At 33.3% G+C, this 15993-nt stretch overlaps 1 protein-coding gene across 1 annotated transcript in view; it reads right to left on the bottom strand.

Moving 5' to 3' along the window:
• The window catches only part of SATB2 (SATB homeobox 2), a 212996-nt gene that overhangs the window by 125888 nt on the left and 71115 nt on the right, over nt 1–15993 (bottom strand). The window contains exons 4-5 of the mRNA XM_051985926.1: nt 2844–2970; nt 1124–1247 (exon numbers count right to left, since the gene is read on the bottom strand). Of these exons, the coding sequence (XP_051841886.1) occupies nt 1124–1247; nt 2844–2970 (251 nt within the window). The remainder of the gene's footprint in view (nt 1–1123; nt 1248–2843; nt 2971–15993) is intronic.

Genomic DNA, 15993 nt, shown 5'->3' with positions numbered 1-15993 from the left:
ACCTTCTGATTCCAAGGCCACTAGAGTTCTATTCACTCCACCACCTCACTGACCTTCCCTTCAATTTTTAAGCTCAACAGTTTGTTCTATCATAGCTCTAGAGCTGTAAAAAACCTTAGGGACCACATTGCCCAATACATTCATTTTACAGAAGAGTGAAACAATTTGTCTAAGATCACATAGGTCATAGATTTTAAAATCAGATCCTATGATTCCTGAGTTACCCTCCCCTGTGCCACAAAGCCTCCAGTAGAGCTAGCTCATTGACTAAATCAAGTTCTAAAAATCCCATTAGGAAACAGAATATCAAACGTGGCTTTCTAGTAGTGCCAACATAATCAAAATCCATTCCAGTTCCAGCTGCACCCATCTTGAGCAGCCACAAAAAAAGATGCTTAGTGCGAGAGAAGACTACAAAAATGAGAAAGGTCTTTCACTTCCCTCTCCTCACAACATTAACCACCTTGTGAATGAATGGGTGGATTAAAAACCTGTAGCAGAAATAGCCGGAGTTTGATTATAAACAGTTCATTAAAAATTAAGTGGGACAGTGGATAGAGCATTGGGGCTACATTTGGGAAGACCTGAGTTCAAATTTAATCTCACTTATTAGTAGTACAACTCTGGGCTGTTTGCCTCAGTTTCTTCATCTGTAAAATAAGATGGAGAAGGAAATGGCAAACCATTCCAAAATCTTTGCCAAGAAAACTTCAAAAGAGTCAGACATTACTGAAACAACTAAACAACAGCTACTAGTATATTTTTCCATGGAAAATTAGCCACTGAATCTGAAACTATCTTCAGAAATGTAAAGTAGAAAAAACACATCTGACCACTGGGAAAAACTATGATAGAAAAGAAAAAGAAAAACAAAACAAAACAAAATTGAGAGAAAGGGACTACAAACTGCTGATTCAACACTTTACTGCATCACCATTCCTGAGATCTTGCTTAAGTTCTACTGGGGGCCTGTAAATAATAGTGAAATATGAGATAGAATATGACCAAGTGTTATACAAATTTTTCATTTCAAAACCCAAAACGGGACATTAAGAAGAAGGGAAGAGGGGAAAACTCTCACCAATTTTCTGTATTGCTCAGAGTAGCAACTTGCAATACTGACCTGGGAAAGAGGGCATTCTTTGGCTAACGTGCTCTGATTCATCTCTTTGAGCAGCTCCTTTAAGGCATTGCGGACTGTGGCATGATTCCACTGCTCTGCTGGCAGATCTTCCAACTTTGAACAACTGAAAAACACAAGGGGGAAAATGAATGAAGTATAAATGTCTACTGCACAAGGATTTGCTCTCCTAATAAAAAAACCAATGGACCTTCAGAATTCCTCTGGGATTCAGACTTTTTCTTCAAGGTGAACTGTTGTTAGGAAATGACCTTGCTGGGAATAAGAGAATGACCATATATGCCAAGAATGGGATCCAGTCCTATTTAAATGATGTAACATGTGTACAAAGCTGCTTCCTCTGGGGTTTGATGGAGCCCAGTGCAGTCTGTTTAAATCGGGCCACACAAATGCCTGGGAAAAGCACTCACTTTAGACATTAGGCAATGAAACTTTTGGAGTGGAGGGGGAAGGAAAGGAAAAGAGAAAACATTTTAATTAATCTGGAGAAGAAAAGTAGAATGGAAATATGAGCCTAAACATATGGAACACGATTTTTGTCATTTTGAATTATTGAATACAACATAAGAAAGTTTACAGAAAATCTTAAGTCCTCACACACCCCATCCCTTAGTACAATTCAAAGAATCTAGTTATGTATTCACAGGTTGGCTGTTGAGGAAAGTAGCATGAGAATACTACAAAAGAGCAGAGCCATTAAGCCTATGTTAATAGGCAAGCCTAATAAGTAATAACCCACATATATTTGATGTTTGTAGTTGCGGAGTATGTGACTTACATTCTCTCATCTGAGAGAGTAAAACTCATCTGAGTTTTACAACAACCTCATTTAAGAAGTTATTCAAAGAAATCGTTGACCTCTTTTTATAGATTAAAGAAACTGATACTCAGAGAGGTGTTTGTGATTTGCCTAAGGTAACATCTGGCAAATGGCAGAGACTAGTGCCCACAACTCTTGATTCCAACTTTACTACTCTTTCCACCATACCATTTGCTTTTCATGAAACCAATTTAACCTGCCTATGTCAATGGGACAAAAAAAAATTAGTAAATGACAGGTAATATAACTGAGAGTGATATTAACTGAATTATCCAAGAAGAAACATGGAGGATCTGCTGAAAAGATATATTACCAAGGCAATATGACAAAGTACAGAACTAAGTTTAGTTGCTAGTTGTTCAAAATGCCAGAAAAAAAAGGAGGTGATTTCCAATTCAACTCAGAGAAAGAGTTTTTCTCCTCTCTGGAAAGTCCATCACAAATGAAAGAAAGCGTCTCAAGCTCTCAGCCAGTCATTCTAATCTTATCATAAAAACATAGTCTAGACCCTTCAAAATCCAAATCCTAGAAAAAAGCCAAGATGTTTATTTTTCAAATACAATGTGCTAAGCATTTAATCAGGCCTGAAGGACCCATTAAATTAGAGGTTGTGTAAGTTCCCTTTCAGGGTTGAAGATCTTTAATGATTGATCAAGCTTCCTCCAGGTTCCCACTCCAGTGCTTCAGAAAACAAAATATAAAACAGTTGGAATGTAAACTGTAAAGATGCTTCATGAAGCACCCTCTTTCCTTCATTTTCCTTTTCATTTCATCAAAAGCCCTGAAATTAATGAAGACAGGATGTGCTAATCTCTGTAGAAATGCTATGATCGACAGAGCAGCTCAGAGAATAGGAAAGGACAGATGTTCAGAGACACCCACCTTTGTAATTGGATTTTCAATGTCACAACATGATAGACGTCTTGTAGCATGTCGGCTACTGTCGCATCTGGCGCATCAGTCACATAACTGAGGGGGAGAGGATTCCACCTCCCAAGTTTGATTATTCCTAAGAAGGAAAAAAAAGATAATAAATATTTATCTACTATTTATTAAACCTTTTCAATACTATGGAAATCATGCAATAGTCAGAATTCAAGAATTAATTCAAAGATATTTTTATATCACAGAGCAATAAGCAATTTCTTTCTTTCTGACAATTGAGCCCACCTCTATAGGAAGGTAAGGAGAGAAGATGAGGTTTGCACTTATGATTCTTAATGTTTTTCCTGTTTCTTTAATTGCTTAGAAAACCAAAAAAATGTTTAAAAAATAATAAATGAAAAGCATTCCAGCCCTTCCCCAAAGTCTTTATATTCTACCGTAAGACCAGGACTAAATATTCTGGACTACTGATTTCACAAGCTAAAAAGAAAAAGAAAAATTAAGTAAATACAAGATTTGGTTTTGAATTGAACAAGAAAAATTCCTGTGTGTGGGCTTAGCACACAGTTACATCCTGACTGTGGTGTGATTCCCAGTGAGAATAGCATTTGGAATTGATGAAGTAGTTAGAGTTCACTTCCAGATATGTGTTTCACCAGCCAGAGGGTTTGCTTTCCTTGGCAAAAAGCAGCAGCATAATACTTGACCACAGATCAAAAAATTGCAGAATTGCCTTCAAATTCCTTTTTATACCCCAGCTCTTTGTAGTGACAATAGCACCCTTTCTCTGTGTTTCCTAAAGGAAACTGTAAACACATGCCTACAAAGGAAATACTATGGTACATGGGCAAAAAGATGGATTTAGAGTTGAAGACCCTGAGTTTGAAACCCAGCTCTGCCATTGCCTATCTATGGAACAAAACATGAATTTTATCTCCATGGACCAGTTTCCTCAATTGAAAAAAAGTAAGAGGATTAGACTAAATGACTTCCAAAGTCTATTCCATCGTCTCTAAGGCAGAATTATTTTTTTTAAAAAAATGAAATATTTATCAACTATGTAAAATATCAAATTGACACTATTTATCATATTAGATCAATTTGTAAACTGCTTAGCACTGTGCCAAATGCATAGTAGGTACTTAATGTTTGTTTCTTTCATTGTCCTTCCCTCCCTTCATTTAGAACCCTCATTACAGAAAATTCCATTCATGAAAGAGTCAAAAAGTTGGGTTTTCTGTTTGTTTTTAAAGGAAGGAAAGTAAATGTGAGATTATTATTGAGATGATACTGTGACAGGCCAACTCATTATGGCTGGGACTCATGTAATTCTGATGAGATTTAAGATATAGCAGCTCATTTTCTCTAAACAATACAGCTTTTTTATTCATATGAAATGTCAATGTAATAGTCACAATTTTATTAGAAACTATTTATTCTATGCTACAATTAAGTTTCATTGATAGGTTAGAAACAGACCATTTGAAGGGTTTAGTATCACAAGAGATATTGGTATATAAAATGCACCCATAAATTACTAAACCTAAGTTTTCGTTATCAAAGATAAAGGAAACCTGAATACTGAAATATGTTTAATAGAACATCACATCACTTAAATATCAAGCTACTAGACAATATTACAATGAAATGAACTTTCTGGAAAGGGTAGGGCCTGTCCAAGATTGAATAAATGAATGTGTAATGCTTGACATAATGCTTGAAAACAGGGAATAAACAGAACAAAAATATTAAAATGATGCACTGTTTCAGTATTAAGATTTAACAATCTGGTGCTGAATATGCTGCAGTATAAATAGTGCCTGGACTCGGATCCAGCAAAGTAACACAGATCTCATTCATATCACCGTATGTCTCTAGTTCTGGCTCTTTAAGTCATATTTCCCTTGCCAAGAGAAGCTGTTTTTCTTGTGGGGATAGTTTTCTTAACATTCTCTCCCATGACAATGAAAAGTGCATAGCACACAACATATATCAGCCAAGAAGTGAACATCAAGAGTCCACCACCAGTTATACAGTGAGATGTGATTTGGTTGATTTTATTCTTCCAAGTTATCTCAAAGTCAAAAACAAGGTCATTATAAAAAGAAAACACAAAACATTTCAAAGAATATATACACACCTATTTTTAAAACCATTCCTCAATTTTAAGTGTCTTTTTTTAAGTTAGTAGTCACCCACAGATAGTACATAAGATGCATTTAAATTGATCCCATTTAAAAGGCCTTTTTTACCATTCAATTACAGACAGCACAAAAAGTGAATTCCATCTGCAAATATGTGCTGCTGACAAGTATTGGAGTGAGAGGAGAAGGAAGGGAGGGATGATTACTAAGGTTATTTCAGTTACTAAGAATGAAACCCACACTGGAAATGATCTTCTGCACATTAAAAACCAGACTGCAAAGCTCTATGAGAAATAATATGCAAATTGCCTTACAGGAAATGTTGACTTTTACTTAGACTGATTCCCTATCTATCTTCATAAGAACACTGTTTTGGCTGGAATAACACACACACACACAAACACACACACACACACACACACACACACACAATATAAAACTAAATGCCCTCACATAAAATACCTCCCTCAGGTTCTTCACATCTTGGGACTAAGCTGCTGATTCATGCTTTTTTCTCAAGAAACTTCATGTGGTATGTGGATTTCCCCCCATATCATATTGCATTTACCTACATCATGGTTAGGAGGCTTTATTTTAGAGTCTATAGGTAGAAGATCTTAGGTTAATGCAGTGATGTTCAGCATACATTTATTTATTTGAACAGATCTTTTCTCTGAATGTTTCTTTCTAATTTTCATGTGCAAATCCTTTATAGAGAGTTACATTTTTCAAATTATCTTTCCTTTTCATATACTTTAATATTGCATTATTTGAAATACCAGTTGTTTTAATCTGGGGAATTAATTACTGGGGAATCTTTCAAAAATGTTTGTTTATACAAGTACTTTTTATAGGTTCATTATCTATTCCTCCTTATTTTACTCATTCACCTTTCAATGACTTGTTGATTCTATAGAAAAGTATAATGAAAGGTCCAACATTAATTATCCCCTCTGTTTCTAGCATCTTCAGTCTTTCCCTCTTCATTGGCCTTTTCTCTTCTCCTTTATAACATCATCAAGTTTCTACTATTCTAAAAAAAAATTTAATTCCTTTCTATAGCCCTTCTATTCATCAAGCTACCATTTTTTCTTTTCTAATCTCCACTGCCAAACCTTAGAAATAGTTTACATTCATCATTTCCTTTCCTAACTTTACACTTCATCTTTTGTTCTCTACAATCTAGCTTCTGTGCATTCTACTACTGAAACTTCTCTCTCATAGGTTACCACCAATGATTTCACAAGAGCCATATTCAAAAATCTTCATTATCCCCTGCTTCAGGGGATCATGGAATCTAAGAGTAGAAAAGAAACTGAAATGAAATCTAGTTTAACTCATAGCTAAATAATAATATACCATATCCAACAAAGTGTTATCCACTTGAAGACTCCCAAAGAAGGAGAATCCAGTATCTCCAGATAGCCATTCTACTTAAATGTAATTCTAAAATATATGTGTGTGTGTGTGTGTGTGTGTGTGTGTGTGTGTTTACATCAAGTGATCTGTCACTTGGAAAACTCCACCAACTTCTCTTAGTTCTGACCAATGGCATCAAGAAAAATAAGTCTAATTGCTCTGACCAATCGCAAAAAATAAAATAAGTCTAATTGCTCTTCTACAGTATAGGTTTCCAAATATTTGAATCTTTATCGTTCAATTTTTGAAATTATTAACTAAACCCTCCCTAGTTTTCCTCCATTAAAATTTATATGGCACTGTATTATCACTGATAATCCCCTACCTCTGTTGTTGTTTTTTTCTCTACCTTTCTTTCTTTCTTTTTGTCATCTACTCTTTCTTCTTCTTTCCTCTAAACATCAACATGCCCTAAGGTTCTCGACTCCTTGTCCACATTTCTTTTCTTATTGAAGATTATCAAAATCTATACTTCATGGGCAGTCTCTATGTAGGAACTCCCAAGTCAGAAAGGTCCTTACTTCATTCCTAATCCCTAGTCACACTCTCCCAACTGCCAAATGGATATTGTTTTCTGAATGTTTTGCCAGCTCCTCCTATCACACACTGAACTCATCATATACCACCCCAAATCAAGTCTGCTTGGTGACTTACTTATTTCTAATTAAAGCACCATCATTCTCCAAGTTACTTTGACTAAAACATAATCTTTGTTTATGAAGAAGTACTTAAGTATGACCTTTCAAATTGTTACTAGTTCACACATAAACAAAGCTCCTTGGATCAACTTTATTGTTTCTAACAGGAATTTTATCACCATCATTAAATATTTACTGAGTTCCTACATACTAGATTCTATATTAGGCAGATAGGGCTATTTGAAACCTTTGGCTCCATATTACTGAGTCCAGTTGGGGAGGTGAAGTTCATACAAAAATAATTTTCAGTGCAATATAAATTAAAATTGGATAAGTTCAATATATATATATATATGTATATATGACAAAACTTTCTTTTTTTAAAATAACTTTTTATTGACAGAACCCATGCTAGGGTAATTTTTTACAGCATTATCCCTTGTACTCACTTCTGTTCCGATTTTTCCCGTCCCTCCCACCACCCCCTCCCTCAGATGGCAAGCAGTCCTTTACATGTTAAATAGGTTACAGTATATCCTAGATACAATATATGTGTGCAGAACCGAATAGTTCTCTTGTTGCACAGGGAGAATTGGATTCAGAAGGTAAAAATAACCCGGGAAGAAAAACAAAAAGGCAAGCAGTTTATATTCATTTCCCAGTGTTCTTTCTTTGGGTGTAGATGCTTCTGATATGACAAAACTTTCAAAAAATTAAGTACCAAGTAATACCTGACAGTTTAATATCTGTCAGTTACATGGCTGACATTTATTTCTAAAAATAATTATGTTTATTTGAGCAACTTTTGCCCCAAGAAACTGAATATTAATCAAAATGACTATATTTATTACAATCAACCTCTTACATACAAAAATAGTGATAATTAGTTTGTTTTAAAAATTAAGCATTAATTAGCATTTGGATTTTTAAAATTTATTACAGCTTTTTGCAGATAAACTTTTTAAAATTTATCATTGCCTTCTGAACATGGGTTAAAATCCACATATAATTTAATCAAAGGGTGAATGAGGCTTTTGTCATCCAGTAAACATTATATATTCAATTATTTATTGAGTGACCATGACATATGACATTGTTCTGGGATTTAGAGGGGATAAAAGGAAATTGTTCCCTGCCCTCAAGAACTTTTCCATTCCTTTGTTGTTTTTTATTCTGTTTTAACATTTTTCAAGGAACTTATATATATAATATGAATATATTGTATGAATATAGATGTGTGTGTGTACATATGTATTTGTGTATGTGCATATGTATGTATATATATGTGTATATATATATATATATATATATATATATATATATGGAAGTACCTTAAATATAAATGTGTTTACATACAATGTATATATATATACATAAGTGTATATATGTATACATAGGTATATCTATTTATATTTATACACACACACACACATATGTGTGTATATAATCTGATGTGGAGTCTTGAATTTTTTTTTAAATAATGACTTCAAACTAGAAATAATAATTTAAAAAGAAGTCTAATCAATTGCTTTCATGCATTCATTCAATATACTACTTTGCAAGTCAATATATAAAGAGTCTTAATATAAACAAATTCTGTCTTTTCCCTCAAGGAACATGCCAACTAGTAGTTTAACTCTGCTAGCCACCTCACTTATATACTCAAATATTATTGTCACTGTAGAAGAACTCAGATTATCTACTCCAACTCCTCTCATTTTCTAATGAAGAAGAACTTTTACTATCAGGAACTAACTTTAAATTGTGGATAATATTGAACTTCCTGTTTGATAAAATTTGTCTTACTGAAGTTCTATAGCATGTTGGGGGGAAAGCAGCCTATTTTAAGTTGAATTCCAATTGTTTTCAATACCTATAGAGAGCAAGATTAAATATGAGCTACAACGGCTGAAGCCAATAATAAAGCAATCTGAAAACTGAGTCAGACAAAGTTTCTATAGGATCACAGACAACAAACAGCTATATAACTGGAAGGTACTCTGGATGATTTTAGTTCAGAACTCCACATCTGAGGAAACTGACCTGGCCAAAGTCATACAGGTAGTGTGAGAAGTAGAATTGGAATGCAAATCCTCTAAATCAATGGCTCAATAAAAGTACATACATTCTTGTAAGTAACCTTCATTAAAAATGTTTTTATTTGTTTTGCTTAATTTCCCATAATCCTATCACTGTTCATTCTCTTTTGTAATTGGACAACTGTGATTTTCTGCAAATTAGAGACTAGAAGATGGTTAGCAAAATAAATAGTGTACTAGTTAGAAACCATTCTGTTCCCATGGGCCTTCAACTTGACTGACATAGAAAAATTACATATTACATAGAAAAAAACATATAATTTTTTACATTATATTATTATTTATTATGTATTATATATAATATGCAATACTATATGTTACATTATAAAAAGTAATTTTTACACAAGAGATTTTGTATTTTTCTCTTCAAATCAATGGGAAAACTACCTTGACTTTCTATGCTCCATTTACTTCTGTCTTCAAAGCACTTTCCTACATTCATATTTAATGCCATCCTCATAACCCTTATATATGAAATCATTCCTCTTTAATATATGGAGAAATTGATGTACTGAGAGATTAGGTTAGAAATTGAATTTTAGTGCTAAAAGGGATCTTAGGTTCTTTCAAGTATCATCTTCCCACTTTTCAGCTATTTACTATGGAAAGTTTCTTCTATCACCTATAATACAAAGATAAGAAACATCCCTTTTGTCAATGAAGCACACAACAGTGAGGTTTTAAACAAAGATATATAAATGGATGAACAAACAGAAAAGCAGTTCTTCATAAAGGAGATCTATAGCATATCTCAAAACAAAATCCTCAGGTCTATTTTCAAGGTAAGCATATATAGATCAGAAAGGGTAGTTATTAGTAACATTTCTTGTTACTGTGTAAAAAAATATCATTTTACAAATAATTTCCCTTTAATCCAGGTGCATTTTAACATGGATTTTAATAGCACAATGAAAACTTAGCCCAGGGAAATGAAACAGTAGCATTAATATCCGAAAGCTGGTGTTTATATATTTCATAACTCCCTGGTAAAGATCTCTACAAATGCCTGTCAATAAAAACTCTGGTCTCAGAATAACTAAGCCTTGGGGCTTCCAGTTCACTGCATTATTTCCACAATACACCAACTGCTGATGAGGCCCCTTGTAAGAAGGGTAGACCCTTGTGACACTGATTGCATCTGTTTATCCTCTTTAGAGTGGTCTTGTCCCTATGCTGGAGCATATAATTTTCTGTTGTTCAGCTGTGCTTTGTTAAAGAAATTAAAAACTGTCTGTCCTATATAATAAGAACATAGAATTATTTATCCATAAATCAGTTCACAGGAAATCACTACCCAGCAGTATATAATAACTCAGCCTGTGTTTCTAACCTGTGGCCTGACTGTAGTATATCATCAAACCATAGAAGCATAAAGGCATAATTTGTAGTTATTATTGTTAAACCAGTGTTGGGAATGACTTCTCAAGGAAGAAAGAGAAAGTAGTAACAATGAACGTGTTTTCTGAGTGCACATATTTTCCATTTTAATACTACTTATTATAATTAACCAAACTCTTCAATACACTCTAGGTTAATTCTCAGAGCTCAATATATTTTAAGTGGCTTATATTGGTGTGGAGGTGGATGGAAAATGAAATAACACTCTTCAGTTTTTATATGATACAAGGAACTTTACAAATCCTAATGAATGAAACCCACAACATCCTTTTCAGAGAGACTACCCATTGACATATTGGCGAGTTACTAACAATACTCCTAATCCTATGTTTATAACAAAACAAAAGAAAAAACCCACCACCAAACACTATACACTAATAAATAATTCAGAGAAAGACAAGAATAAATTATGAGATTTTATTGTGATGTAAACATTATCTAAAATCAACAACTACACCCACACCTTTTGAATGAATAATATCCTGTCCCAGCAGACAAGTGTATGTGTACCACTTGAGAAATCTTTCACAAAGGGAAACCAAGCAGGTTAAAAGCAATGATATGGGTATTGTTAGGTTATTGTTAAGCTTTGCTGTCCCTGTGTATAATAATGGAACTCTCTGTCCTGATAAGAGCATTTATTTTTATTCCTTTATAACCTAGACCTCTCTCACTGCAAGGGAAATAACTACCCCAAAAGGTCATGAAGGTCATGAAGCTAAAAAAGCAGGATGTCAGGATGTGATGATGTAGATGCACGATCAAGTTTTCATGTTTTCTCCAAGGTTGACTGTTTCTTGTCTGAATTTACTTTAATTTTTAATTTATATATATATGCATATATGTGTGTGTATATATGCATACATATATATATGTGTGTGTGTGATTAGATATACACATGTGTATAAGTATGTGTATTTACATACAATGTATGTATATGTAAATGTGTGTGGATGTATATACATACACATATATGCATATATACAGTACCATTTTGGTGCTTGTAACTCTATATGTGGCTTTTACATTTTTGCCATGTAAAGATTTTGTCTCATGTAATAGATGCTGCTTCACATTTGGGAAACGTTATGTTATAACCCTAACTTTTATTAGATTATTTAATATAAGCACTAAGTAACAAGACTAAATTAATAAAGACCCCATTGAAAAAAAAGGGACAGAATTTCCCAAATTAAATAAAACTTTCTGAAGTTGGTATTTCAGAAACCTTTATTTAATTTTCAAAATTCCAATTCTTTTGAAAAACAGCCAAAATATTGGTCAGGATATGGAAAAAACATGGCTGATGTTCACTTATTTATTTCATAAGATTGCTGTTTAAAATGTAATATAACAAATGAAGCCTACAGCCTTGCACAAAATTATTTAAGTTCTATTCTTTCCAATTTTTTATTCATTAGCCCACTACTATAGAGTAAAAAATATCACATCTAGTACATATTTTCATTTTATGTCCTAAAATGAACAAAATACCTAACATAAGCTTTAAGCTAATGGATTAATTTTTGGAGGGTAAAGGGAAAAGATGATTCTGTTTTCCTTTTATATTGATACAATGGGATTGATACAATATATTGCTACAAAGGATTTTCCTTTCATTATTTTGCACAAAAAGCATTACATTACATGTTTTCAGTGGTCAAAATTATAGCAAAAAGTTTACTGACATAGTATATTGCATTTTAGCAGATGCCATTCATAAGGCAAATTATGCCACTGTTGTCAGAGGCTAAGAACTATCAATGGGAATTTTAAAATACAGTTGCTTTCCATTTCTTCATGCCAATTACATGTATTCCCTCTGCTAGTGGTTGAAGCTTTCTAATAGTATTTTCTGTAATACTTCATGCACAGAGGACACACAATCACTGGGTCCAACACTATTGCAAATACCATCCATTACAATGGGTTCTGCAACTGAGAAGTTCCAGTTCTCCTCCTGGCATACACTGTTTTCTATTTCTATAAGGTAGGAAACTAGCTTTCCATAAAAGCATGCTGAGTGTTAAAGAAACTGCTGTCACTGGACACAAAGGCAAAAAGTACACTTAATTTGCATTTTCTATACTTTATTCATTTTTCAACTCAACTGATTTCACAGGAATTTATTAAAAAACTGTAATATTGAGAAGCAAATGTGGTAGTTACAATTTCAAAATGCTAATGCTTTTCTTTTGGTATTTCTGAACAAAAGGAGTCCCTTTAAAAATGTCCTGAGGAAAGGGGAGGGAGGGATTAAATACCTGGCATCCCCTTTACTGTTTAGGTTCTAAAATATTTAAGATAAAAATGTACCTTTTTTCAGATTTTTCTATCCTATTTTCTCAACTTTTTTGTGAAGATACTCAAAAAGATAGCAGAATAAGGAATCCCAAAAATGCCAAACGTTTCAGAATGTACACCAGATGGTAACTTCTCCTTTACGTTGAAGAGATGAGTAATGACTTGTTTAGATTTTAATATGTCACTCTAGTTGTCTTCCCCAAGCTTTTTGGTAACAAGTGACTGGCTTAGAAGACTGCTTAAGGTCACTTCAAGCTCTATGACCATAAGAAAATTGTCACTACTTAGTTGTCATTTACCATGTTCCCAAATTCTATATACTTTTAGTATACTTCCTTTGCCTTTATCTCTTTCTCTATTAAACAGGATCCTTGTATATGAAGCAGGTTTTCCTTCTTTTATATTCAAAAAAAAAAAAAAAAGATACCACATGGAGCTGTAAAAGTCATCTCTCTTGTGTGCTACATAAGCTATAAAAGAATGAAATGAAAGGACCTTGTTGACCTTGAACTCCATGAGAGCAAAGACCATGCCCAGCTTAATTATCTATCTCCTTGCATCTAGCACAGTGCTTTTCTCTCTCGGAAACCTAGTGTGTAGTTTCTTTTGAATTAAATAAATGGATGGCTCAAACAGGCCTAACTTTAAAGACATCAATATCTTTCTCTGCATTGATTAAAAATGCAACAAGCTAGGAAACTTCCATGTCCTGAGTGGTTTGTTCAGGTTTGTCTCCACAGACACACCTTCGATGAGATAACTAGCAACACAGAGATTTTTGAGGCATAACTGACCATGTAGTTGCCACAAAGATGAAAAATAAAGCCAGGTCACTGCCTGCCCTACTCTCATGATGTCCATTTCTAACATTGGAGATGATCTGGAAGGCTACAAAGCTGAGAAATTATGTCCCCCTACATCTACATGATATGAAGTAGGAGATGAAGAAGTTAAAAAAATCACAAAATCACTCACTGGGATCCATGATAATTTGCCACAATAGTCGCGTCCTTCAAGAGAAGCTTCTGTTGAAAAGTTTCCTGATGATCTTACTTAAAATAAGTTGAAGGAATAGGGAAATTTTGTATATCTAAGTCTGAGATATTTATTTTCCAGGAGTTGAAGATAGAAGAGTAAATTATTTTAAGTCCACAGTTGAAGTGGCATGAAAAAGATTTCATTTGGGTTAAGATGAAGGTAAAAATTATGAATGACATGTTTTATGTGTCAATAAACTTTCAAAAACTATTTACCATCTGTTTTAGACTATAAGTTATTAAATGGCAAGGGTCATGTCTGGTTAATTTGATTTCTACAATCCCAGCAGAGCACCAAAAAGAAAAAATTGGGTAATTATGATTATGTCATGATATAATATCCAACAATGATTAGCAAAATGTTCTTAACATGCTAAAAATAAAGGTAAAGAAGATCAAAGTAAGATTGAAAATAAAATAAAATAAAGAAAAGATTAAAAAAAACCTCTTTATTTAAGTCAGAGAAAAGCATGAATCTCATTTATTGGCCACTGTGTTATTTCACTTAACAATTATATCACTTAAATGTGGGATGGCTTAACGTACACACACATACACACACACACACACACACACACACACACATACTTCATCTTGTTTATTCTTATTTTTAAAATATCAAACTTTCAAAAATGAGAAAAATAATGTCAATATTCATTTGGTAAATTGATTTTTTTATTTCATTCAATTCCATTTTTTCCAAAACTGGCACACAGATTTTTTGTTACTTGAGTGGCTTCATTTTTAAATTTAAAAAAAATAGTAAATAATTTCTAAATTCAGAGAAGTTGATGATATGCCAGTTAACTGAGCAAAGCAACATGCAATGGAATACAAAGCAAGCAAAAAAAATGCAATCCAAGTTACTCAAATTAGAGGTTTTTTTAATGGAATATTTTGCTGTGCAACAACACTTCTAGCTAAAAGGACAAAAGTTACTTCCTATAGACTCTTGTTATTGTTGTTCAGTCCTTTATGTTCAACTTTTTGTGATCCCATTTGATGTTTTCCTAGCAAAGATACTGAAGTAGTTTGTCATTTCCTTCTCTGGGTCATTATACAGATGAGGAAACGGAGGCAAGCATAATTAAAGTGACTTGCCCAGGGTCACACAATTAGTAAGTGTGTGAAACCAGATTTGTACTAAAAAATATGAGTGCATTCAATCTGGCATTTCTATCTACTGTGCCACCTAGCTGTGCTATCAAAATTCTTACCAGGGGGCAGCTAGGTGGCATAATAGATAGAATATCAGCCCTGAAGTCAAGAGGACATGAGTTCAAATCTGATCTCAGACACTTAACATTTCCTAGCTGTTTGACCCTGGGCAAGTCACTTAACCCCAACTGCCTCAGGGAAAAAAAAAGGCCTTAATATACTATATTTATGGGAATGAATATAAAATTTGGGTTTATTCCTCCTTTATGCTGATTATAACCTAAGTAACAAATCTGTTTTGAAGAGATTTTTATTCTTTAAAAAATTCATACAACCATTAGAGTAGATGAGCTCTGACCATCTTTCTACTTATATAGAATTAAAGTAAATGAAATGAATGACTTAGTTATGACTATGAATCTGATAAATGGGTGCATCCTCTGTAGAAGTATCTTTCATTTAGCTATATTTGTGGGACAAAGTAGGAAGGAATAAGAATTAGAAAAGGAATTAACTTAAAAAATAATTTTATTTAATATCACCAAGATGAAAAAACATTTGTTTACTTAAAAAATCAGAATGTCTCTCTTATTGGAATCCAATGATTTTCTTATACATATAAAAAGATTTAGGTGGAAAAACAATGCATTTGATTTCTAAGGTCCCTTCCAGCTTTAAATCTTTTATCTAAATTATGTATTCAGTGAATGTGGTTTACCACAATATTTTAGTCCTAAACAATAGGATTTCACAGTTATTATAACAACTAGAAGTACTAAAGAATTACTATAAATCTTACTTGAAAGTGACATATTGAGATCCTTTTTTCCCCTTCAGGTTTACATTTCCTCAGAGCTTTATAAAACAGAGGAGGGAAGAATGGTGGTGTCTCAAGATTTCATATTCTGATCCCTGAGAGATAGAGTTGGAAAAAGGCTCCTATTCCCATC

Source organism: Antechinus flavipes, chromosome 3 (assembly GCF_016432865.1).
Source record: "Antechinus flavipes isolate AdamAnt ecotype Samford, QLD, Australia chromosome 3, AdamAnt_v2, whole genome shotgun sequence".
Lineage (NCBI taxonomy): Eukaryota > Metazoa > Chordata > Mammalia > Dasyuromorphia > Dasyuridae > Antechinus > Antechinus flavipes.
This window is presented reverse-complemented; position numbering and strand designations above follow the sequence as displayed.